This window comes from Melanostigma gelatinosum, assembly GCF_949748355.1.
Source record: "Melanostigma gelatinosum genome assembly, chromosome: 9".
Classification (NCBI taxonomy): Eukaryota; Metazoa; Chordata; class Actinopteri; order Perciformes; family Zoarcidae; genus Melanostigma; species Melanostigma gelatinosum.
The window spans coordinates 7,352,673-7,380,522 of NC_136642.1; the positions used below are offsets into that span (position 1 = coordinate 7,352,673).

A 27,850-nucleotide genomic window follows, 5' to 3' on the forward strand; every position below is an offset into this window, starting at 1 on the left:
AATAGACTGAGAAATAAACGCGCACCACGGAGACAGAGGGCCCTGCTGGGGGCTCCCATCGCACTCTCCACCGCCTGGACTTCTCTCTGGTCCCGTTTGAAGTCGCAGGAGGGCGGGAGGGAGGATTGCCTTTTTTGGGGGAGGGGCGGGATCTTGTGACTCACTAGCAACTTCCTCAGTAGTAGGACAAATGTAGCCGGTAAAACTGCATCACTCTCTGCCGCAGATATTTTGACTACTGTCAGAAGTAACACACACCAAAGTTTTACAGCTGCCGAGCGACGCTGCTGAGCCGCGGGAGTAGCGACCTGCAGACTGATCCCCCCCGGTCCTGATCTGAGCGAGTGTCCGCTGACAGAGACAGGGAGGCGGCTTAGCGCTGTCAAGTTGCAGAAGGTGCCTCCAGACTTCAGACAGTACTCCTGGTAGGACTCCACTTTTTATTTATAACTATCGAGACTTTTTTACGTTGTCAGTGTCCGGCTCTTCGACCTCAGTGGGGGTTTCATAATCAATGAAAACTCTTTTTACGTCAAATATTCGGGGGAAAAATGTTTTATTTGATGAGAAAATAAGCTAGTGTATCAGCAAATCTCATTTCAAGCATCATAATTATTGTGCTTATGGTTTTACAATGAAAATGAATGGCATGAAGAATCTCTGAAGTTTGCTAATTTCAAACATTGTGACAGCAATAGTATAACTAGTTGAATCTAGAATGAATAGAAAAAACAGCCTTTAACCCTCCTGTTACCTTCAAATTGACTAACATCTTTTACTATTGGGGTCAATTTGACCCCAGCAATTTCAACCTACAGAAAATGATCATAATTCAAATTTTTCTCCAAGTTTATGTATTAGGAACTTTTTGCTTGTTTGTTGACTACCTAAATAGCGCATACCATTAAAAAGAAAAAGACACCCACCCCCTTAAACATCCGGGAATACCTGTTAAGCGACTATGGAGAAATATGCAGATCAGAATAAAATCTCACTGATTGACATATAATTTAAAAGAGATAATTTGTTGGTATTTTAATGGCTTTATATTATCTCTAAGTACATATTTTTGTTATCTGTAAAGTTTGGAATGAAAAACTATTTCTGTTATTAAGACTCGTAGCATTCGTTATGTTCGGGGTCAATTTGACCCCAGGAAAAACAAAACCAATTTCCAAAATTTTGAAGGATTTTATTTTTTTTAACCCTTCTGTTACTTTTTGCCCCATTCAATGTTTAACGTCTCTAAATAAATAATTGACATCATTTTTTTTGCTTCATATTTAATGACTTTTCCTAATTTAACGGGGACAACTGGGTAAACATAAAATTAACATGATGATATGTTTTCAATGTCCTGTACACATGCTGTACGCATCGGTGTTCTTTGGGGTCAATTTGACCCCAGGCTGTTTTAGCTGTGTAAAACATATAAGGTCATCCACAGGTCAGACACAAAATCTGCAGGTGCAAGCACAAGTACTTGCACCTGCGGTATATTGTCAAACAATCTACAAAGTAACACATTTGAACCAATTTGGGTTTGGTGGGGGGTGGAGCTGGTGCTACTGTGGGAGCATGTGAGTGCTATAAAAGCTTGGTGCTTTGGGTGGTCTCTCGTTCTGCTCTCTCGCTCAACTGAAAATTACTTCTAAAGAAAGATATTCTATCAGTGAGGTGTTGTCACAGCTCTTTGACCATGAAAGTGACATAGAGGAGGAGAATGTCTCTGAGACAGAGGATGATGTTGAGAAGGACCCTGATTATGAGGCATCCTCCTCTGATGAGAGTGAGACTCATTGTTGACCCTCCTGTTGTCTCTCAACCACCAGCAAACACTCTACCTTCCAAAAATGGAAAGTTATTGTGGACCGTCTCCCCACTTGAACAACAGGGTAGACTTAGTGCTTCTAATGTCATCAAAATGGTTCCAGGTCCCACCAGATACGCTGTCAGCCATGTCAATGACATAAAATCAGCATTTGAGCTCTTCATAACACCATCAATTGAAAAGGATATACTTGAGATGACAAATTTAGAGGGCAGGCGTGTGTATGGGAAGAGTTGGAAAGACTTGGATGTGACCGACTTGCAAGCCTACATTGGGTTGCTCATTTTGGCAGGAGTGTACAAGTCAAAAGGCGAAGCAACAGCAAGCCTTTGGGCTGCTGACACTGGAAGGGCAATATTTCCAGCCACCATGTCTCTAAACACCTTCCATGTTTTCTCACGTGTCATACGCTTTGATGACAGAGAAACAAGGCAGGGCCGACGGGAGCGTGACAAACTTGCAGCAATACGGGATGTATGGGACAAGTGGGTTCAACGATTACCCTTTCTTTATAATCCAGGCCCCTACGTGACTGTGGATGAATGTCTGGTTGCATTTCGTGGACGCTGTCCCTTCAGACAATACATTCCGAGCAAACCGGCCAAATATGGAATCAAAATATGGGCAGCATGTGATGCACAGTCTAGCTATGCTTGGAATATGCAGGTGTACACTGGTAAATCCCCTGGAGAAGCGCCTGAAAAAAATCAGGGCATGAGGGTGGTACTTGACATGGCTGAAGGACTGAATGGTCACAACATTGCATGTGATCATTTTTTCACATCGTACGCCCTGGGTGAAGAACTTCTCAAAAGGAAGATTACCATGTTGGGGACAGTGACAAAAAACAAGCCGGAGCTTCCCACTGAGCTGCTTTTGATGCAGAACAGGAAGGTAACATCTTCAATTGTTGCCTTTACTGACAAAGCCACTGTCGTCTCCTACTGCCCCAAGAAAGGGAAACATGTCCTGCTGATGAGCACCATGCACAAAGATGCTGTCCTGAGCACCAGAGAAGACAAAAAACCACAAATGGTCTTGGACTACAACGAGACAAAGGGAGGTGTTGATAACCCGGACAAGGTCACAGCCACATACAGCTGCCGACGCATGACTGCCCGTTGGCCCCTTGTAATTTTCTTCAACATCATTGATGTGAGCGCCTACAATGCCTTTGTAATATGGAGGGAAATGAACAAGGACTGGAACAGCGGAAAAATGAGTCAAAGGGGGATTTTCCTGTTAGCAACTGGGTTACGCGTTGGTGAAACCTCATATCGAGAGAAGACGGTGCCTTCCGAGAGCATCAACAGCTGCTGCAACCGTTGTGAAGGACATCCAAACAGAGACATACACCCCAACTCCTCTAGTGGTTCAAACTGGAGGCAAGAAACGTGGCAGGTGCCAGGTCTGTCCCAACAGAAATGACTCCAAGACCAGCAACACCTGTGTGAAATGCAAGAAATACATCTGCAAGGAACATGCATGCACTCTCTGCACATCATGTGTACAGTAGTGCAAACAACAGGCTGGAATGTACCTTTTGGTGGCCTGAAGGAAAAATAACATACTGTTCATATTCTGTCAGTTCGTATTCTGTCAAACAAATTTTAGTGACCATGTAACTTTGTTTTTTACTATCTCGCACATACATATTCGCATTAGTAGCATAGAACAATCCCTGATGCACACGTCTTTTTTTATAGCTTTTTTGTATATACAGAAGTGTTCTTTACTGATGTTCTGATGATGATGATGTTCTTTTATGAAATCATCTTCATGTGTTTATTGTATTATTATTATTATTATCACTAGTAGTGGCAGTATGGTTAGTTGCACAGTAATTATGATCCGTAAACATGTCATTTAACGCAGTAATTATTATCTGTAAACATATCATTTAACACCTTAAGATCATATTTGTTTCTATACTTTGAATATTGAGAGTTTAGCAAAACATCTGTGAGTGTAAAGATTAAAGCAGGCGTGGGCCGGGCGCTATGACGAGTCTTGATGCTTCACACCTTAGTCAAACATGCCGCCTGGGGAGTAAAGCCCTGACGAAAGAGGACCCACTTCCTGTGACAAGAGAGGGAGTCTGGACATTTTCTGTCTGCCTCTGTGTTTTTCTGCCTCCCGTGTTTATGTCTTTTTCTTCTCTTTTCTCTGCCACGCTAATCACTGCCTCACACCTGCAGTCACGCTAGCATCCCATCAGTGGAGGAACAGACTGTATTATTGGGCCGTGTGAGCCATTCAACTGTGTGGCGGAAGGATTAAGGAACAACTGTTGTGTCACAGAAGCTCCCAGCTGAGCGGCGTGTGAAGGCCTCAGAGAGCAAAGTCCCTTGAGCTAATCTTGTCTTTTCTTCGGCAGCAGGAAGTGGGATATGGCAGCGTGCATCTGGGAAGGGTGTGCCTGTGCTTCTGGTGTTGTTTTGGCCGTGCATCATCACATCACAGCGTACAGTAGTAGTAGAATCATCGTAGTGACGGTCGTTTGTTGTTCCACCTGTTGCGTCATCTGGGCGCAGTGGGCACGTTGGGAAAGTCAAGTGTTGGGACTTGCCAAAAGAGAATATTTGATCAAGATCTTACATGTTGTTTTGGGAATGTATCGTCTTTTCTTCAATAGGTTTGGGGATAGTGAAAACATAGAGATGGATGTTGCTTTTAAGCTTGTCTACAGTTCACAAAAAGACTAAAAGGAGTTCCAGTTGGAAGAAGATTTGATGTTATGATACCGGACTTGGCTCTCAGACTTGTTACAAACAGTAAAGTAATTCGGTTTTTAATTTCTCATTAGACTTCTCAGTTCATTGTTAAGCATATGACAACATTTGCTTCTTGCGCTGACAATATATTAACATCCACGGTCCGTATGAGACACTGAAGAAACCGCTTAGTCCTATAATTTGAGCGAACACTAAAACTACTTGAATAATGCAGATCTCTTTTCTGTCTGTTGCTAGAGAAATCACGCCTTAAAGGAATTTGAGCTCTTAGGCATCCCGCTGTGCTTTCACCGCTGACAAGATATTTTTACTCAAACTGTTTGTCACAGCAACAAGCAGACATAAACCCCTTGCAGCCAAAAGCCAGTCATTCTGTCCCAAGTTAGCCTTGACAGAGCCCACGGGCTGTATAATGTGTTTGTTTGTTTTCTTCCTCTTCCTCGCTCCCTCTCTGCTTCATTGACCATGGTCACATTCTTCGGAGGTCTCTGTGTTTTCCAAAGGTTAGCCCCGCGTGGTGGTTGGACCCCGGCCAGCTCTAAACTGCAGCTAAATGACTCGGACTGGTTGTGGCTGGTTTTATGGGTTGGCATCGTTTGAATCAAGGCCAATGATAATGATGGAGAACCGGCGGTCAAGTGTTTGCAGGTGGTTAGGGAGCAGAATTTAGATTTGTGTTGAAGCACTTCTCTTTGGACATTCTGCAGCTGTCTGACCCTCCGTTGTCTTTCGGAGGACACATTCTTCATTCAATCAGCAGGATTTTTGGGTTTCAAAATGCTGGCCATATCTGATGATTTTTTACTTCAGGGCAGGCTATAATGCTTCTTCTGCTTATTTGTCTCTCTTATCATCAACTGCTTGTTCACTTATACTTTTTCTCTGTGTAGTGTCTTGTCCCAGTTTTTGCTAAACCTTTGAGAAGTTTAATCACAGCAATTAGGGTGTTTTCAACCTTGGCTGCAACCAGAATTAAACAATGCAACCCAATCCAGATTTTAACTCTTCAGATTGATAAAAAAAAAAAACACATTACATCTGTGCTACATGTGAGACCAAAACAAGGACAATTAGAACTCTTTCTGCTTTGGTGTTAACAGAATTTGTCTGGCTCACACCTCTTCTTTGAACTGTATCAGTGAAAACCTGGGAAATCACATGGTTTCAGCTGTGTATTTTCTCATAATTCAGACGTTCTTTTCAGTTTGTTGCATGTGTGTCTCCGTGTCTTTCCCCCCCTGGTAGTCAGCACCCTCTTCAATATGCTGTGGGGGCGCGTGGCTCGCAGCAGGAGTGTGTCTGAATTCCCTGAAAGGGAGGAAGTGACCTCAGGTTTCCTGTGTGGGGATAGCCAGGTGCTGGGGTGTTATTGTGAGGGGTGCAAGACTTCCTCCATGGATGCTTTGTTGGTAAACGTCTGAAACTTGATCCGCTGAGCCAGGGCCCCTGTGGGAGGTAATATGGCCCCGCCCCCCCCTCTCACAATCCAGTCATCCTAACTCCTTCCCTCTCTTCTTTCTCATTCACTGGGCTCTCTCAGCGTTCACCTCATGTGAGACTTTATGTAAAGGGAACATAAACTTTATCTAGGCAGCTCTGGAGTGTTAAAAGTAACTGACTCTGTACTAATGGGGTAATTACATTCCTTTAGGGATACAATTACAGGTCTATAGCTAGCACTTACCCGCTACCCTCAAAGGAAGTGCTGTTTTCAAAGGAAATAGCAAATTGTAAGCATAGAAGTGCAGATGCCTCATAACTACGCACTTATTAGTTTAATACAAACTAATAATATGTTATGAAAGAATGGGTCTATGCTTTGCATCACTCGATTTACTTAATTTGGCCTCATCTGTTATATTTATTACACATTAAATTAATGGTACCCCCCCACCCCTTTACCTTATCAGTGTTTTCTTTGCTCTGCTTCCCATGAAACAGATGTTGTTTGGGTGCAGGGATCCTGTCGATTCACTGCTGCATTATCACATTCGGTTATGTTGGGAGCTTGAGGAAAGGTGTGACTCAGGCATGACTGTTTCCCTGCACCCTCGTCTTAAGGGAAGAGGGTCATGCTCCAATGGAAGTGAATGGCATGTACAATTTCTCAGGAATTAATGAAAGGAATGCTATGATGCAAAACGTACGTCGGTTACCAACTCCACCATCATGTGCCGAACCTGACGCAGTTGGTTCTTGGGAACAGGATCCCAAACAAACCTGTCCTTATTGCCTAGAACCTCACTCACCTCTGCTGGGAGTTGGAAGATGAATTGCCAAATAGTGTGCAAATCGATCTAGAATTGCCTGATGTTACTGCTTGCCCAATACAATGGCACCCATAAAAATAGTTTATTCTGAGTCAACGATAAATGTCAGGAAAGTCCATAAATAAGCATGACTGCTGGATATATTCAGTCAGCAAACTGGTGTCCAAAACCAACTACCTAAGTCACATCAAGGAGGAGGAAGGATTGAGAGGGAAAAGCACAAATTTGAAGTCTGCGGACAAATTGCAGTGGTTTTTATACAACCGGTAATGTGATGTGTATTAAGAATTCATGTAACTAATGGTTATGTCGGGCTGTGGCTAATGGCTAAATCATAGGATAACCTATGGTTAATGGAGGCACTTGAGGAGAATAATGTTGGGTGAGGAGAATTTCTCCGGTGTACGCAATTCAATAAGATGTTATTTCACCCTGATAAATCACTGCTAAGAGAGATGACAAAGGAAAAGGCCAAGGTTTGCACTCCATTCTGTTGCACCACAGCTTTATATCTGGGATAAGAGAGGGATCTTCTGCTGGATAATGTTGTTATTGAGGGAATCGCTGGTCCACTGACCTACAATTATCATGGCTTCTGTCAGAAGTGGATCACTATTGCATTGCTTTATTTATATATTGCTTATTGTCGACTCAGTGAATAATTTGATACCAAAGTTCTGTGGCTGACTGACACCCCTGCACCCCGTGGCATCTTTGAGATGAAACTGCTATTGGACATATTGCTTCAGTATGAGTAAGTCTGCAATCATTTAACAGCAACCTAAGAAAGAACAGAGTGGTTTTATCTCTATGGGAGCAGCGATGTCGTCACCCTTCCCATTGGATGTTTTGTACACTGGCTTAATTGGGCAATCATTTGAGGCCATGTGGCATGCAGTCTTTAACCACGCAGTGATACACAGCAGGCATTAAACAAGGCAACAATGCCTGAGGCTCAAAATGTCACCTTTCAAACCACAGTAAATACCTGAGAGACTGGGCCGTTAACAAAGTGTTTCTCCACAACAACATGCTAGCAGGACTCTGTTCACATAACAGATGTCTTGGAGAGGTAATTAAGCCTTGGCACTGTAAACGTGCGTTGTTTGTTCCACCATGCCACCACTGTACCTCCACCTCCACCCACTGTTGCCGTGGTAGTTGTGTCTTTATATGGCAAGTAACTTCAGTTTGCCACTACATTAGTGTTCATTGCTTCCCAGACATTTAATAGGGTTGGCTCCCACATCTGCAAAGAATGAACTCAGGATGACATAATGGCAGAGGAAGTGCAGTCATGAGAGTGCGGGTGAATGGCAAAGTGTCGCTCTTTAGCACATGCATTTTTATTCAAATGTGCAGTAATGCTCTCTGTGTTGCACTACCGTCTTCCACGGGTGAACCAGAAGGGCCGGACTTGTTGCAGTCACTCGTCCTGATTAGATGTGTATTATCTTGTCTCTGATAAAAACAAGACTGTTTATTTGGAGGGCAGCTGTGAGCGAGAGCATTCCCCTCGCTGAAAGTAAACACTGTTAAAAACGCCTGCTCTGCAGGATGAAACTAGCGAGCGATCAAGAATGTGACTACTTATCCAGACTGTCTTACACCGTCGTCATTCTTTCCCGCTATGGCTTTTGCTCGCCAGTATTTACAGGCTCACACACACACACACTCACACACACTGTCTCACCCTCTCATTTTCATCTCTATGGCTCTGTTGGAAAGACAATGGTCTCTACAGAGACAGGCTTAGACAAGCCAGACACGCTACGTACACTGTGGTGTGGATTTATGTCAGTCACTAGTGCGTAAATTGGACTGTATACGACATTGCACCTTTTTCAAAACACACAGAGAAGAGTGCACTTGGCGCTGTTCGGGCACACATTGGCGCAAATTTTGAAAGCTGTCAAAGTTGCGTTGAATACGAGAAGGAAGCGAACAGGATGTTTCTTGGCCTTCTTTTGCTTCCCTGTGCTCCCTCACCTTGATGGGATACTAAACGGCCGTCGCACGGTGCATTGGAGGAGCCTTAAATGGCAGGAAATATCCTTGGTGTGGCTATAAAAGGACGTCAGATCCCCGATGATGATGCTGATTTACGATCGAGGCGAGTAACAGAGAGCTAAGGAGGGATTTCTTGGCTTCTTCTGGTGAAGTTAAGAGAGAGAATGAAAGGATGAGGAGTGGCGCGAGTACAATATTATTGCCTGCGGGCGCATCTGTCAACAGGCTGTCACAGAAAGGCGTAATTGAAGACAAATGCAAGTCCCTACTGTGTTTAGTTCACTCTGTGTACACCACCTCTCCATCTTGGGAAATTTTCTGCTGGTGTGCAGAAACTATTCATGCTCATCGCAAGAGACGTACACAAGAGAAAGAACATGTTGTGACTCCCCCAAAGCATCCAGCGTCAGCTCTCATTCACCTGATGTAATTGAAGTTCTCGAAAGTGGTGCAGTGAGAACATTACAGTGAAGTACTGCTTTGTTTGACAGCGTATTTATAACCAATAGATCATATTGAGCTCAGGATGTTTGTAGTAATTGGACATAATTTAGTCCTGAGGGAGATCAGTGCATTTACAGTCAAACCAAATGTTTCACAGACCTCCAGGACCAGATACAGTTGTTTTGTTTTGCTCTGACTAGTATTTAGCTTAATCATCTGCATGTTTGAAGACCCTCTAGATAGAAAAGCATGGGGCTGTAGCCAGACCATTTTGTTTTTACCAAGATCCAAAGGTCTGCAGATGCAGCGCTGGGCGTTGAGGTCATCCTCGAAAAAGAATCTTCCATTTGAAGTTTGTTTCCCTGCATTTTTCCAGTTTATTTATGTACAGTCTATGCATCTGAGATATATCAAGCAAAAGACTAATAGTCCCCAAAAATAGATATACAGTAAAAACATCTATTCTATCAAGTGAACTAAAGCTGTAAGTTTCCATAAATTCAGAAACCAATAAAAAATTCAAACATTTTAAAATGTATTTTATTTTTACAGCGTACTTAAGAGAATACAGTCCTGTCATGCTTCTATTTTCTGGTTCCGAGATTACAAAAACACATATGCATAATCATAAATATCCTTCATAGCATACAAAATAAAATACTTTTTCTTTCTTCCACAGCTGGAAAAGCATAGATGGGTACAGTCAAGAGCACTCGCTGCACTGCATGTGGTTCTGCAATCCATTTTACAGATGGTACAGTGAAGTAGAAGAACAGTGACTTGGTGTACTTTTGTAGGAATTTCATTCCATTTCATGGGCAAAAATTATAGATGTCTTGACGTCAATGATAATTATTTTTGTGTCTGTGGAAAATCTTTCATCCAGTCATTCAAAACCTTTTATCTTCTGGAACATCACTGAAGAAACAACAGACACTCTGCACTTAATCTTAAGGCAGGTGTAGATTTCTCTTCTTAAAGTTAACCATGGTGTTGCATTTAGTCTTATCTGAGCATTAAGAGTGCCTGTATAGCTCTTTACAGTTATTCCTTGAAATCAAGCCTTCTCTGTGATGCCGGTGAAATTGCGTGACAGATAGAGACGTCCATTACAAGTGACAGCTTGATGTAGTGTATATGTCTCGGGCATTCGGCCAAACCACCTACTGAGATGGCGCTTGACTGCATTAATAGTAGCGAAGAGCAAACTGTAACACATCTCTTCCACCAATCTATATGTACATGCTGTATAAATTCACATAAACTGTTACATGCAGACCCACAAATATGCACAAGCTGTTCAAAGAGGCGGCTGGCTGCTTGGGCATTTACAATTTATAGACAAAATAAGTGCTGATACTGAACGGTGCTCAGAGTTGTACATTCTGTTTACTCCAAGAGTCTGGCCAACATCACTAAGTTGTTTTCTTCTTTACTTTTCCTATGGTCCACCATACGTTTGCAACTCTGTCAGTGCTTTAATGGGCCTAAACATTCAGCTTCAAACAGAACCACATCCAATGTTGGCAATGGAAATTAGATCAATGGGTAAAATGGGGGCCAGACGGTGAGCAAAGCATAGCAGAGGGCCAATGACACAAGCACCATGACTTCACTGTGGAAGCATTCAAGCCCTCTTAAAAAAAAGAAAGAAACATCCCTCATCCTATCGCACGTTTCGCCAACACTGGTGAGTGGAAACTCTTTAAGGTTTAATGATTGCTGACGAAAAAGTGTCCCACATTACGAGATGTCGTGGTTGATGATGATCATTGGTCACAGCATGTCATGGTTGCGGTGATCTGTCAGTGGAGTATTACAGTGCCTCTGCACAACACTGTTTGTAAGTTAGAGCCATGATTATTTTCACCTTCATCCACCAGTGCCACTGGATTGTGCTCGTCCAATAATCAAGGCAGAGACATATACCCTGGTAATGTACACAATGCGTGACAGACATTTACACTTCACTTCATGGACGAAGAGGCCGCGGAGCCGTTGTGCCTTCAACTAGCTGCCTCTCACTTTGTTTGTGTCTGTTTTGTGTTCAGCAGTGTTCCCGCATGCCTCGAAGCCAAGAATACTCCTGTAGCAAAGACACGCAGGATAAAGGCAGAATGAGGTCGGACAAGAGTCGGCCGAGAGTTGTGGTCATTAGATTGCCAGAGATAGACAGGTCTGCTTGGGAAGCAACATAGTTCAACTACGCTATCAGTGTTTACCAAAGCACCTGTTCTCACGTCGTCCCCCCATTTAACAACCCGGAGCAGGGACTTTGCATTTTATCACCGATAATGAATTGGGTGGGGAAGATGAATGGTGTTTTGCATGGCTGCGTGATAAAGAGATCCCAGTGTGTGACACTGGGAGATAAGGACCTGACGGATTGCAGCTTTGTTCTGGCAAAGTCGAGAAACTAGCAATAGGATTTTCTGAACTTGCAGCTCTTCTCGAGACTTAAATGAACCTCAGATAAATCCACTGAGACCCATTGTCTACCAAAAGGAGTATTGCTTTTTGATAACAGCGCTAATCGGTTGTGGGCAAGTACATGTTTACATCTTTCGCTACCACTCCACCGCTCCGTTGTTCTTCTGCTACGATTGATTTCTACATGACCTGCTAACCGCCAGAGTTCCACACAAACAAATGCAACTCTCCTGGCGGTGTGGGTGGATGCATAAGCTCAAGTAAGAAACGGTAACGCACAAAGGCTCAAGGTCTCGGTGAACCTTGGCTGGAAAGACCGCGGGGAAAAAGGGAAAGGGTAGGTGGATGAGTGTCTGGGGGACGTGGAGGGTGGAGGCAGTCTTGGGATGCATGGCAGCATGATTTATGGACACCTTTTGAAGTGAGCTCATTCCAGCCACACAGCCTGCCTGCTGCATTTCAGAGCAGGGACCTTCTCCTGGCGGTACGGCGAGGGGGGAATAAATTACCCTTAGGTCACCAACCTCCACTAGCGTACCACTCACATATGCACTTCCTGATTATGTGGCAATTCATCAGTGTGTGTTTGGTTTCCAACAAGCCAAAATGAGCAGCCAGGGCATCCAATGGACTCGTGCCTCCCTCCTCAGTGACCTATTGAGAGGTCAATGCAAACAGGCAGAGTGACATAGAGGAAAAGGAGGTGGTCCCTCTCTGGGATCATACAAATTGGGTCAAGAGAAATATGTTCCTACAGAGTCTTGCTACTTTTATTTTTTTGCTGCAGTATGCAGAATTATCAGGGGAAATTTATAGGATCTCCGGTACAGTCTGAATGGAAACTGATTTTTACTTTGCCGTTTAAATCTCTTGCTCCAGTAGTCTCACCAATGATGACATCATTGTTTGAATAAGTAGAGCTTCCATCTTCTGTTCTGCTGGTGAGGATTGAGGAGTAAGGCGGGTGGCTTGGCAGTAGTCAGTCCCAGTGCCTCAGTCTGGTTTGAATGAATCATTCTACTCGATGTGTTTGGATTGTCTTAACCAAGATATTTCTACTTTGTTTGAAACTAATTTCCGAAACACATCAAATTGTTTGATCTTATCAGCTTCATTCAGAGCAGAAAAGCCAGGGATTGTGAATATGAGCAGTAATTACACTCAGGGGGGGGGGGGGGGGGGGGGAGTCCCCACAAAGGGACTAAAACAAACTTGGGGTGTGTGTATGCAGCTGCTCACGGTGTCTGCTCTTCCTGCACAAGTCGCCCATTGTCCCCCAGTTTGGCTGCTGTGTTTGTTTTTTAGTTTGATCCCGCTATCTACACCCAGCCTTGCGTGTTAGCATGTGCGTGTGCATACTACTGTAGGTGTGTGACTCCTCATGCACATGGCTGCAGGTGTGCCTGTGTCTGCAGACATAATACGCTTGCTTTTGTCATTGTGACTGTGTGTTTGCAAATGTGTGTGACCGACTTTCTGAGAAGTCCCAGAGATGTCTCTGTTTGGGGTAAAAGGAAGAAGCACAGTGTGTGTGTGTGTGTGTGTGTGTGTGTGTGTGTGTGTGTGTGTGCATACTGACTTGGACATCCTCATTGTTATCGACCCAACACTGGTGGAAAGGGTTGTTGCCCAGTAGGAAATGAACCCGCGTTTGGTTCTCACAGCACATATCAGAGTAAAGGAAGAAGACATTGGGATTTTATGACAGGAAAATGGTGAATACAGAGATGTTTCAGAGGTCAACTCACATTATCACGTCTATCTTTAGATCCTTGGTTTTATGCTGTGGGATTGTACTGTGTGGTGATTTAAAATACCCATATAATAGTATACATTTAACTGGTGAACTGTTAATTGTTTATAAGTTAAGATAGACCTGCTTTTCTACATCTGCGTTACAGGTCCCACTGTAGAAATAGCAGGGGTGTCTAAAATCTCCCTGAGTGATATCTAACTTTGGGCTGTATTAATATCTGATATCTGAAGTCCCTGATGGGTTCAATATTTTTCATAGCACATCGCATCAATTTTCACATTGCCACAATAAAACGCTGGGTTGTACCCTCAGTCAGCGCTGCGCAGGATGAAACGAGGACTGAGCATCACTGCCAAGAGGTTTATGGTCCAGGGGAATGAGGGCACTGTTTACACGTTGCCTTGGAAATGTGTCTGTGAAGGGAAAAAATGGCTGTATATACTGGAAATGACTTCTTGGATTATCCACCCCAGTATTTCACATTTGGCAGGGACCCCCTCGATTTTCTAAGAAAATGTATACTTTTCTTCTTCTTTTTCATATCAACCCATCTTCTCAGGGTTACAGAATCAGACAGGAAGAGAGGTGAGTATTCTGGTCTGTTGTAGGAGATGATTCGTGCAGCTGTCATGAATGTAGGTTGTTGTCACTGCTTATTTTGTATAATACCCATGAAAGGCATACAATGATTGGAAACATCCACCTGCTTATAACAACATGCTGAATATTCATGTCTGGGGATGTTGGGATGTATGCTTGAACAAATACCAGTCTTGTCTGGGCATTAACCTCAGGGTCAGGTGCCATCACTGCAGCCACGAGCCGCAAGTCTGAAAGAGTTATAAATAATTGCTAGCAGTTGTGGGTGTGTTCTGCACAGTTGTGTGTGGCAAATGCTTAGATTGCTGAGTGTGCTGCCTGTGAAACCTTATCCCAGCTCCTTGATGTCCTGACTGGTTGCGCTGACTCAGCAACATTAGGGAGACCACCTGGGAATGACCAGTCTGCCGGAGCCATTTTGTGTCTTTTGGTTCTCAGTTAGCCTTGGTCCTCAGTCCCTGTGGGTTAGCCACAGAGGTAGTGCTTAAACATCAGTTGTCACGTTTACGTCACCAATGATGATGCAGTCGTTATCGTCACGCTTACTGGGCTTTTTTAACCTTTTAACGAGTTGATTTTAAAGTATATAGACATACTGTAAAGCTGCATTATTAGTTAATTGTAAAATTAATTGTAACCAGAATAAATTGTATTTGCATTCAAAGAAGAAAAAGTATCAGCTGAGCTAAAGAGTCCGAATATGTGAGGTATTTTTCTGTCCACCACTATTGCAATGTATCCTCATTCAACGTTTTTTATATCTTCCGAAAAAGAAAAATAGTTTTCTTCAGTTTTCCTATCAGCAACACGAATGAAGTGCACCTGCACCACTTGGTTAGGTTTAGGAAAAGATCGTGGTTTGGGTTATTATAACTACGGATGTGGCGTTACCTAAGTGCGGAAGTTACGTGACAACCAAGTCAACATTGACTTCGCTCAGGACACAAACAGCTCCTCTCCTAAGTGAGAATCTGGTGTTTTTGGACCCACCCGTCCGCCCAAATCTCCTCCCTATGTTGACTTCGCTCTTTATACTGCATCACCTGTCCTGGCTCAAGATTACGTGTGCTGTATACAAGTAGTAGTGCTCTACTTTTCATAGCATTGTATCAGAACAACCTGACTCCTGATATACTTTGCTCACATATGTATCTATAATACTTGAATCTCCTTGGGTCCTGTTTCTTTGTTTCAGTTTTCGAGATTTAAATCATTACCATGAGATGAGAGTGAAATTCCTCATCAAAAACAACTGATTAAACACTGACTGTATTTAGGCTAATGTCAAGGCCACAAAGCTGTATAACATGCACTTCTACCAAAGTTCAACAATAAAGATAGAGCCATAGTTCAAATAGAAGAAAAAGAGAAAAGTCCATGACCGATTTTCTATCATATTAAAAGCAGAAACGACAAAGTCAAAGCATCCTCATTCCTCCATGATCAGATTTCATGGTCCAGAACTCCAAAGCAACAGCTCAAAGGCACATCCCTCAAATCCATATTGGGACCTGTGTAAATCAAAGGAGACCAGATTGGCCTCTACATCTCTTGTCTCTGACAGTTGAAAGCAGTTTTCTTTATTTATAGGAGCGGCCCAGAGGTAATCTTCCATCATGGCGACTTGCGAGACATTTGCCGTGTCTGCCTGGCCTGTCGCAAAGGCCCAAAGACACAGACAACAGTTGATATTTCTGTTTTGCCACTGAAGATATTGCATCAGAAGGGCTCTTTCCGTTCCCCCTCTGGAGGTTGGTCTTGTGAAAACAACATCCTCTCCAGGGCTTGCAAACCAGTAACTGAATCACCCAGCTTGCAAGTGAAAGTACCCTGACCTCACGATGCATGCTTCCCATTCTACTCCGATATGAATGGAGCCTCGGCTGTGTTACACATGTTAAGTGCAGTATGTGTGTAAGCCTGGGTGCTTTCAAATTGAATACATTTATTTGAACAACAACTCCACTCTGCAAAACTAAGCAGGTGTCAAAACTGAGATGTGTCTCCACTGAACAGTGGAGGCTTCAGATTTCAAAGGGATGCCCTACCCCTTGGCTCACAGGATAATGGATGACAGGGAGGATGTGAAGATATCAGGATAATGCGATGTCCATTTTTGGGCACAAATCTGCGCTGGGAAATGCTGGAGTAAAGGGGTCCCTGGGATTATTGGCCATGTTTGTTCAAAGACAAATAATATACTCGTCCTCTCACACAGAGGCCCGAGAACAACCCTGCTCAACTTATTTAGTCTGAAAGAAAAAGGCAACTTACCCTGAGATCTTTTTTTAACTCTTTTCTCAGTTGTCCTTATGTACAGTGTGCTTATCCTTGTGGCGGTGCAGTTTTGTTCAGCAGGCATCAGCTTTTAATCTTTTTGTTGTCTTTTGGATGTTGATCACACACTCTCTTTAACGCCGTTGTTTCTGCATTCCTTACCTTCCTCTGCTCTCACCACACTGTTTACCGACTCAGTGTATCCAAAGATCAGCGAGCAGACTGTCAAGATTTATTTTTTTCTTCTTGCTTGCTTTCAAGATTTGCTTTCTCCTTTCTCACTCTCGCTCCAGTTTTCCCTCTGCCATCTAAACATTTACCGGCAAATACCAGCACAGAGCGAGCGAGAGAGAAAAAAAAAAGACAACCTTTCTTGCATTCTCCAGGCAGTGACTCTCCAAACCCTCCCCTGGCACACAGGAGTTGACTGCATAGTTTCCCCAATGCAAACCAGATGTGAAGCACTAATGTATGGCAGCATTTTTTCTTTTTTTTCCTTCAAAGGAAGACAAATGTAGGCCAAAAATGTCGTCTCCTGGTCATCCAGAGACACTGTGATACAAAAATGAATTCAGATTCATTCCTGAGTTCCAAACTTTCCCTCATGGTGGTTGGGACAGTACTGTATGATTTTAAATAATTGCGACGCTATTGTTTGATGTTGGTGGCGTATTGTGGAACATTGGAATTGAGACAGGAAGGGGACCGATGAGTTGTGAAAATTGCATTTTCAGCTGCTCTCGCCTTCAGAAAGCCTTGCCATCCATATGCACATGGTCCTCCTTGCTAGCACGTCCTCAAGTTTCTGTGTGCCAAGTAACTGTCAGATTATGACAAATGTATGTTTTAAGTATAACCAAACATCTGTCAGTGCAGGCTTGTGCTCTGCTTTTGTTTATCTTTTAGTACACATTTAAATCACCATGTCAAATCCTTTTAATAATTGAGTCCAGAAGGTTTGACGTACAGTTTACTTGCAGCTTTGCTCTAATGCTGCAGTGTGTGCCGCACAACAGAATCAAGGCTAATATTAGAAGACATCAAGTCGTATCCCCACACGAGCATGGTCATTAAAAGCTGCCAAGGAGGGACAAATTACAAAGGCCATGGTGACATTTTATGCAGCAGGTAGTCATTTCCCTCCTTTATGTTTACGATGTTGGCTTTCATTTGAGCCCTCTGCTCTGTCCCACACCACACCAAGCGGTGTTTAAACGCTCAGGGACAATAACAGGTTAGCGTTCCAGTGTCTGGTCCTGCAGCCTGTACTGTATCTTCAAGTCTGACCCAGTTTCCCACAGAGAAGCGGTCTCAGGTGCCTCCGGCCAACCCCCCCCCCCCCCCCCCCCCCACTCGTACTCCCCTCCGCCCTGCCACAGCTTGTTCATTGATGTTCAAAAAAAACAAAAACAAAAAGTCAGTAAATGAAGCTGTTCTCCGTAGCTCCGTGCTTAAAGGATCATGTAGTGTCCTGAGGATGTGGGTGGCCAAGGTTCTCCTCTCATGCAAGACGGAGAGATTACAGAAATGACAACACTCGTAGTGGAGCCACTGGTTGTAATCCAAGTGCTGACCCCATCGTATAAATGATGGCCGCACATTGCTCAAAGCCGTAAATGTCACGATGATGACTGCAGTTTTGTTTTTCTGGCTTGGAATCAGTGTCGCGACCACACTGAACAGCATGGTGCTTTATTAAACTGACATTTTTTTATGATCTTTAAGAAAGCAAAATTCTTTCTGAACATCAGAATTCAAATGTTTTTGTTGTTCTATGTGCGTAACCGGTACGTGTAAGCTTGTTCAAATCGGGACATCTGTTCACGAATGAGCCGCTGCATTATCTCTCCTTCATGAGCAATTTCCTCCTCTTCCTGTGATAAGATTCATTGCCTCTGTGTGACGTTTAGATTACTGGACTTCATTTATCTGATGCACACCAAACTTTTGAGAGATATATAACAAATATAATTTAATAATTCAATGTCCAACTTCTGCGTTGTTTTATTGTTTATTTATTGACCTGAATGGATGTGACTAGTTGTCCATGCACACATTTAGTCATGTTGATGTGATTTAGCTTGTGCAGTGTAGTTTCACACAATATGTGGATCTGGAAGCTTCTCCCAGAGGACCTGACCTCGGTTTCCCGTCCCTTGAAGGAAAACATGAATGTAATCCCTCTGACATTGTGTCATAAACACAAGTTCTGGACCATTAAAAAAGTCTTGTGCAATTCTTGCCTTTGTCTTTTCACATTAGTCACCGAATGGAAAAGTCTTCCACGGTCACGAGGCGCTGGAATAAATAAGATCAGACGACTTCTCCGTCAGGCTCCTTTTAAGTGGCCTCTGGACGAAGACACAAATGAACTATTCTGAAGTGTGCTTTTGACATTGTACTTTATTTTTGATACGCTCAACCAGGCCCTCAAATGATAGACTCAAGTGTTCAGTGCTGTAATTTTTCTACATCTCAAAGCCAGCCAAGGAGCTTTACTGTCTCTGGAAGATGTCCAGGCACCAGACAGAAGGCGATGTGGTGGTATGTGTTCATCCAAACGCAGCCGTCTCCCTATTTTACTCTGATTTGATTTAAGACTTGTCATAGGTTTAGGATTCTAAATTGTCACCTTTCTTCTTTTTTTTTTCCTTTGCTTTCTTTCTCGTCTCTCATCTCTTGTCCCACTGTTGTGTTTGATTCCTCCTCCGTTCCTTCATCACTCCCTCTGGGACCTGTTTAAATCTGAATCATCAACACACTCCTTTCTCTGTTTGCTGCCAAAAGATCAAACCGTTAAAGATGACTGAGTGGCTTTGTAGCCGCCACTTTCTTAAAGTAAATCAGACCTTACTATGCACATTAACATCCACACTTCTTAAAGCATCCACTTGGACATAAAAGCACACTAGTCACAATGGACCTATAAAAACAGACCTAACAAATAGAGCAGTTGCCCTGGTAGTGAAATGGTTTCTGACTAACTGTGTTGCTCGCAGACCTCAATCTACAGCAGTTGCCCACTTGGTAATAATCCAAACCGTTTGAAAAGTTGTCATGCATCATTGCCAGACTGAGTCACGTTGTCTTATCAGGGTGGATACAGTTGCACCACTTCCGCTATGTGACTTTTTGTGTGTCCGAGATATGACATTATCACTTTGGCCCCTGCAATACCACAGTCACAATGTGTGCTTTGTTCTTGTTGTAAGAAAAGGAAAAAAAAAACAGAGTTAGCTGTTATCCCTTATTGACAAGTGACAAAAACAACAGCTGCTCCACTGACATTAAGTGGAAAATCCCCATCATTTAAAGTAAATGTAAAGAAACACAAAATGTTGTGTACTGGAAATATTGTGTGCTTACTTGTGAACCTAGAGTGAGATTTTGTATTTTTCTGTCTCTCTTTGTTGACTGTAAATTGAGATGTTGCAACATCAATTATACTAGACACAAGCTGATCCACAATAGGTGGCTGCAGATCTTCTAACTATACATTTGGAGTCTTTTACATGACAGCCCAACCCTTGTGAACATTTTCAGTGCCATTAATGTGTTGGATTTCACAATACATGTTCTCTATTTAGGCTATACACCAAAGTGAAATATTCTCCTCTAGTGTAAAGAAGAACTTAAAGGTTCTGAGACATTAGGGAAGAAGACATGTTGTAGTTACTATACATTGGTGTCATTGTGATCTCGCTCTCCTCTGTTGATGTAACTTGATGTCAAATGATTTGTCTAGTCTTAATAAAACAGGTATTTTACAAGCAGATTCTACTTAGGCATGGCAGGGAAAGGGGGTAAAGAACTGGCAGGCTCGTTCCCAGCAGGCTGTGGGGACTGATCATTTGGAATCAACCGGAGCGTAAGCAAAGTTTGGTCTAGGGATTAACAGGCCTGCCTGCGGGACCGGACCGGACTGGACTGGGTATATCTGCTGGCCCTTCAGTAACCAACCATGACTATGTTTCCCAGCAACAGCGTACAGCCTGCTTGCTGGTCTGTTGCTCTGTGGTGTCTCACTATTGGCCCTGAACTTCAGCCCGGGGAGGGCTGTGATGAGTAGAACGTTGCCTCGGCGTTCTTTAGCTATCTTTTAGTCGGATGTGTGAAAACAAATGAAAAGTCGAAATGCCTGCTTGCAGAAAAAAGGTTCATCACATCGCACAACATCAAGTACGGGGATAACATCCGACAAGCGGGTATTGTCTCGCTTATACCATGGCCACTTGCCAACAAATTACATACAACCAGAAAATATGAGTCATTAATTAACACACACAATTCATTTTGATCGTGCTTTTCTCTTTGACAAAAATAAAAGATAGTTTATGAGCGGCAGAGTTTGTGTGGTTTTCATTAGGCCTTAGTGGTGGGAACTAAAATTGTAAAGTTTGTCCGTAAAGGAAACAACCGCAGCAAATTCATCCATCTGCTTTGGATATACTTGCTTTTGGCAAACAGACTGATCGGCTGACCAATCAGAAGGTCATTGTAAGGCCTTTCATCCAGCAGACTACAGACTTGCCGTGGTTAAGAAAACCAGATAAAGACATTTCTGCAGAGTCATTAAAACTGACCCATACTGCTGCATTCAATAATACACATTTGAGTCTCTCTCTCAGAGGATCTCTGAATGGAATGCACTGTTGTCTATATTAAATGGAGAGCAACACTTTGTGCTGCAATACTATAACTGAACTCAGTAGAATTGTCTAGACCATTGTCTTGTGTGGAGGCAGTGGTGATTTCCTTGAAGCCCACATTTTTTCCCAGAGGGCTGAAGTCAGTCACAGCTCTGGTATTTGGGAACAATATTTACCCAGAGCAGGGTTTTTAGTCACTGGATTCTGGACATGAAGGAGGTGAACCTCTTCTGGGAAGTTGGCATGTACAGTAGCAGTCAGATACAAAGCCCTGTGAGAACTGGCCTCCGGACTGAAGTCCATTGTGACCCAGATCCTTCTCTTCTCTCTTCTCTTCAGCATTGTGGGTTTTGGGTCAGCGAGTACTCTATGCGGTCACATCTTAGTCCATCGCCCTGGGGGTCAGTGCACTGATGTCATGCCCCTCTCTGTGAGAGCCTGGGCCATCAGGAGCTGAAGTCAGGCTCTGCAATGGCCACTCAAACACTGATACTCAAAGCTAAATCTCTCTGAAGGACAAGCCTCTCGTCTGTTTTCTAAAGGATTTCATATTTATGTATCGGGCTTTGGAATCTTTGCAATTGAGCGTAACGTTCCCATCTGTGTTTTATTTAGTTCTCCTTTACCTCATTGCTGGCAAACGAGTCATTTTTGCTCAAACAATCTCCGGAGACCATAAAAACACTTGTCGCAAAGGAAATAATGCAACCAGGGCCACCATGAGTGATCCATCTCAGGTACAGCGATGTTGGCTCGTTAGACTTCTGCGTTTGAGATGTTTCATGACCTACTTTCCGCAGCCTTTTAGTACGTGGATATGTGGATGATACATATGAATTCGGGGAGGGCAATAAACAGCTGCCTGATTTGCTTTGGAAATTAAAGTTGACATCAGACGTCATAGCACTTGCCTCCCGGCTTTGTGAGTCATGCCCCGTCTCGTTCTCTTACCTGGCAAGCAAACGCAGCACATACCTTGCTAGCATGAGCCAACAGATGAGCCAACAGATACGAAAGATGTATCCATTCAGTCATTAGATAGAAAGATATGGCTGCCCAGTGATGCATGCAGGGCCGTCGAGCATTACTTCCGGTCATCGAAGGGTGCTGAGAGCGTCTCTCTGTTGCGTCAGCAAAAAGCCTGTCGCTGGGTTAAATATGAAGACTGCGAGCAGGTGAAGTCTGTCGGGTCTTGACTTTCTCACCCCGACTCATTAAGAGCTTTTTGTCTCGCAACGGGCTGAGACAGATGAAACATGAGAGTCTGGGACTAAATGTTTTCTTTGATGATGGATCTTGTGTGATTTGGCTTTTAGTCTTTGTTCCCTTTTTCTGTGTCGCCCTGTGTCGTAGTGTGTTCGCATGTCTCCTGCGTGCTTTGTGTAAATGATGGTTGTGCACTTTTTTTGGTGTGTAAGACAGGCAGCACATTGATTGATTAATATGTCAGATTATTATTACTGGGTGGTGGGACATGAATAGCCAGCAGTGCACCGGGCCAGGGGGCCGTATCACTTATCACTGGGCTTTCCTCCAGCCATGCTGTAATGTTTTGGCAACCTGATATTGTTGCCTTAATGCTCTCATAATATCATTCTGTCACTTTGTTGTGTGCTCAGTCATGATGGAGGGGCCTATCGCGCGGTGAGAACCGGGTACTTTGACAGAACACCTTCTGTGTGTGTACATGCACGTTACTGTAGGTGCGTCTTCATGCTGACAGGAAGCCACTTTCCAGGGAGTCGTGTTCAAACAGCTTCAAGTCGTCTGTGCTTTTGACACACGCAAACACTCACAAGCGCTTCGTTGGGTTTCCGTGTCTGTTGGTGGTTCATGCTCTACTCGCAAATACATTCTCGACTCGTAAATATTTACAGGTGTGCATGATGCGTGGGCTTCACATGATACACCACTGTACGGCCCACTCAGTCATGAGAGAAGTTGTTCAGTTTGCATCCGTGCTTTGATCGTCACGGTGCAGATTCTGAGCGGTTGACAGCGACAGGAAAGAGTTCTGGTGTCGTTACGGAGAGAAAGCAAAGTGACAGCTCCCTCTCTTGTCCCCTACCTCCGCATCAGCCACACTTTCATGACACGGCAATAAAAGTGAATCGGCATTTTGTGCTGCCTCTCTTGTCGCTCTCCCACTCTCTTTTTCCACTTGCTCCCACTTGCACGCCGTGTTTTGTTTGAGCGAAGCTTCATCGCTGGTACAAGCCAGGGTGTTTACAGCGTAAATGTTGGCAGAGAAATTCGACACTGACATCCAACTGCTGGGCCGGAAAAGGTGACTGAATCATTCCTCAAGACTCTCTCCCCTTTTCTTCCCCTCCTCTATTGTCTCACCCCTTTGTTCTTTTCTTCACCTCGTTTGGATTCGTTGGCATTTGTTGTCTTTTTTTTTCTTTTAATGTTGCTCTCCATGCTTTGTTTCAGGTCTACAGAAAATTACAATGGCTGACAGTTTTGACTGTGACAACTGCAAGGAGTCCTTGTACGGCCGCAAGTACATCCAGTCAGACAGCAGTCCCTACTGCATCCCCTGTTACGACAGCCGGTTCTCAAACACATGCGATGAGTGCAAGGAGCTGATCGGCCATGACGCAAGGGTAAGGCATCTTTTTTTTTTTGACATGATCAGACATGCAATCATCTATCTGCTGCTCAACAGTAACATGTGGAGATCATACCGAATTCAAATTGCAACACCACCATTTTTTAGATTTGATTAAAAGAAAAAAAACATGACATGTTACTTAAAGAATTCTGGAAACATACATTTTCTGTAATCCATGCCCAGAGGAATGAACCGCACACGTTTTTACCATGTTTTAAAATTGCTTTGGATCTCCATAAGAGAAGTTACGTCATTTACCTAATGATGCATAATTCATGCTAAATGAGGCGTGTTCTATATGTTTTGAGTGGCAAGACACAGTAAAGGCTAATTTAACATGCAATTATACAGACAATTTCCACTAAGTCCACATAAGCCAACGGGCTGATTTTGTCTAAGATTGTAAAAATGCAGCATGAGGGACAGTCTCCCTCTTCCCCACATTCAAGTTAAAATGTAATCTTGCCGAAATGGAAAACACCAACATGAAGTGGATTTAAGACTGACATACGCTGCTTAGTGGAGTTTACAGAGTGGGGGCATGATACAGTGCTTAGTAGTTTACTGAGCTGAGGAGGCCAATGAGTTCTCAACACCCTCGTGGGCAGTGGGTGAAAAATAAAGCCAACATGTTCTTGGCTCAGTGCCCTTCAGACAATCAATTCAACATCCTCGTGAGACTTTGTTGTTTTTTTTAACAGAATCCTGCTCAAAAGTGCAGTACAGTCTGCACATGTACACACACAGTGTAACCAAGTACTTGACCTTGCACATGTCGGTTTGACCGACACCAATCAAACCAGAAACCTTTGTTGGCGTTAAATCCTGCAGTATGTTTCCCGTTTGCAGTAAAACATGAAAACAAATTTGAAAGGTCATTCAAATGTCTTGTTGGCTCCTCTTGTTCTCTCTGGCCAGGAGCTCTTCTACGAGGACCGGCATTATCATGAGCACTGCTTCCGCTGTTTCCGCTGTGATCGCTCGTTGGCAGATGAGCCTTTCACCAGCCAGGATGACGCGCTGCTCTGCAATGACTGCTACTGTAACGAGTTCTCCTCCAAGTGTGTGGCCTGCGACAAAGTCGTCATGCCAGGTAAAGGTGCTTAGAGAAATGTGGGTGTTGAGATATAAGGCTCATCCCATCTGTGCTCTCTGAATGACTCTTTTTTCCAACTGCGTTGTGTTTCTTTGGACGTGAACGAGCTCAGCTTAAAATCTAAGAAGCGAGAGTTGATTAAAATAAGATAAAAAAGTACAAACACACAGACCTTGTGTATCATGCATTTGACAGTGCCATATATTATATTAGTCTCGTCAGACATTTTATTTTCCATGTCGTATACAAATTCAAATTTTAAGATAGATAGGCAAATGACTTTGGAAAATGATGACGTGACAAATTCCAGGAAGCATTTGAAAAGTATAAAGTAACAAGCACATATAGAAAGGAAAGAGGAAAGAGGGAGAGAAGAACAAGACAGAGGGTCCAGGATTGAGCAGCAGCAGCAGCAGCCAGGGCTGAATTTGACAGAGTAATTGCCAGTCGGCTTGACTTGTTGTCTGTAAGCCAGATCCCCGGGGCTGGTGGGCTGCCAGCAGACTGATGATAACAAGAGATCAGTCAAGTCAGATATTCCAGCGCCCCCCTAGCAGCTTACACAGTCCCCTATACTCCTACTGTAGGTAATCTTATGTTTTCTTATCAAGATCACACATTTGCATTACAGCGTGTAAAGCTATGCTCAGGTGAGTCACATTGAGAGGGGAAAAAATAGTTTTAGAGAGTGATGTTGTCAAAGATATCTTAACTCGGAAATATCCGGGGGTTTAGTAGTATACTGTACAGTACTGCAAACTTTTAAGCATCACCAAAAATTCAGATGCACAATTCTAGAAAGTGTTGCCTCTCCTCCAACAAAAGAACAAAGAGCCTCTTTTGCTGTGCTACAAAAATATGTTCACCCTGGAAACAGACAGACACACTTCTCTTTTTTTAACAACTGAAGTTGAACAGCTGAAGTTGTTGATGTCGGCGACGGAAGGAGGGAAGAAACTTAATACCAGCGCCATGTAAATGGACTTTTTATTTTTTCATAGAGCCAGATAAAATGCACTGAGATAAAATCTCTTTTGTTGTGGCAAAGAAGGCAGCAAATGTAACGGCCAAGTCAATTTCATACATAAAATAAAACAAAAAGAAAACGTTAGTCCACGCATCAACTTAAGAGGTTCAACAGACAGTGTATGATACTTACAGACAAAAAACCCAACAAGACATGACAAAATTCTTATGCATTATTCCAAGAGCAGTTTGTGTTTAAAACTTGTAATGACTTTTGTTTAAAACTGGCTAGCGAGGTGAATGGATTCCAGGTTGAACCGAACCTGCAGATCATTTCAGGTCCAAGGGCCGCAATATAGAACAGACTTCTTTTTTCAAGACTCGGTCCACACAGATGGCACCTGAAAGTCCAGCCAATTATTGAACCTATGTTATGTGCATGCATAACCTGTACCTATTTAGCGTTGCAGCTTTTATTCTATTTGTCAAATACCTAACTGCTAATATATTCCTCCGCTGTAATTCCTGACTTTTTCAGATTTTGAGACACAGCCTCAGCACACAGCCTGAAGCAGTGAAACGATAGCGTTTAATGTCAGTTCCACTTGAATTACTGCGTCACCATAGAATACACCAACCAGTCTAATAAAAAGCTCAACAGCTACGGGATAAAAGAAATGGCATTATCCCTTTCTGTACGGCCTGCCGCCAGTTCCCAGCAGTAGGAAAGACGTATGGGGCCTGTGGTATTATGATTTCAAATGAAATAAATCGTAGAGAAACAAAATGAGTTTTATATGCCTTCAAGCAAGTGTATCATTTCATAGTTCAATAAAATGACCACCAAAGAACCCCAAATGGCCATAACGATCCTAAGAAGGACGGCAAAAGATGCATTCTACACAAAAAGTGAAGTGTCTCCCTCTGCTCTCTTTCAATCTTTCCATCCGTCTTTCTCTTTTTCTTTCTCTGCCTCCTGTCATCACTCTTTCACTCTGCTAGGCACGAAGAAGTTGGAGTATGGAGGCTCTACATGGCACGAGGGCTGCTTCATCTGTCACAGCTGCGAACAGCCAATTGGCTCGAAGTCTTTCATCCCTGACAAGGACGAACACTACTGCGTGTCCTGCTACGAGGACAAGTTCGCCCCGCGCTGCACACGCTGTAAAAAGGTCAGTAAAGCTATCAAAAGAATCCCCACTGACCCTCGCGTGGTCGTCAAACTAAATAGTCAAGAACGTATATTTTCGAAGTGAATGAAAAGGATCTTTGTCCTCTTTCATTTTCAGACCCTGGCTAAAGGTGGCGTGACCTACCGGGACGAGCCGTGGCATAAGGAGTGTTTCGTGTGCACCAGCTGCAAGACACAGCTGGCGGGTCAACACTTCACCTCCCGGGACGAGAGCCCTTACTGCCTCAAGTGCTTTGGCAGCCTGTATGCCAAGAAGTGCGAGGCCTGCAGCAAACCAATCACAGGCAAGATTTCATCGCTACGTTCGACTCGATAATATTGATTTGTGCTGACACACTTTTGATTGACACTAAAAATAGATTGACTCGAAGGTTGGCAGCCAGTTTCTGCATGTGCGCAACCTTTTTAACTCTGATTTTGCTTATTTAGTCATGGATATCAGCGTTACAAAGAAATAATTTGAAGCCAAGTCGTCTTCAGAGACTTTGAATTTTCAAACTCAAAATACATCATATTTTTTCCCAATAGCTATGTTTTGAAGCATGCATGATTTGCTGAGTCAGCCCGTTAAGCTCAACATACAGTTTGATCTCAATGCTCTTCTTGTTCTAGGTTTTGGAGGAGGGAAGTACATCTCGTTTGAGGATCGCCAGTGGCATCAGGCGTGCTTCACCTGCTCCCAGTGCTCTGCTTCACTGGTGGGCGCCGGCTTTTTCCCTGATGGTGACAGGATCCTGTGCCGCGACTGCAACAGCAACCTATAGAGCAGTCATTTACCACATTCTCACCCATCCCTTGACTTACCTTTCACCCTTCGTCACGGCATTTCAAGAACCCCAAGTCATTACCGAGGAAGGTAACGCAGGCTAACAAATGCTGCCTCTCAGGTTGTTTGTATATAAAGAGATCAGTTCCTCGTGGTCCCTGATTTTCATCCACGAGTTAGTGCTGCATCGTTTCAATGAACCACCACAAAG

The 27,850-nt window shown here is 43.4% G+C and overlaps 1 protein-coding gene across 1 annotated transcript; it reads left to right on the forward strand.

Moving 5' to 3' along the window:
- The first annotated feature begins 220 nt into the window (after nt 1-220).
- On the forward strand, nt 221-27,650 carry fhl3a (four and a half LIM domains 3a). The gene is made up of 6 exons (XM_079275412.1): nt 221-425; nt 23,439-23,611; nt 24,538-24,712; nt 26,684-26,853; nt 26,971-27,157; nt 27,486-27,650. Exons 2-6 carry the CDS (start codon nt 23,456-23,458, stop codon nt 27,635-27,637), a joined length of 840 nt encoding a protein of 279 aa, XP_079131538.1. The 5' UTR covers nt 221-425; nt 23,439-23,455; the 3' UTR covers nt 27,638-27,650.
- The last annotated feature ends 200 nt before the right edge of the window (nt 27,651-27,850 follow it).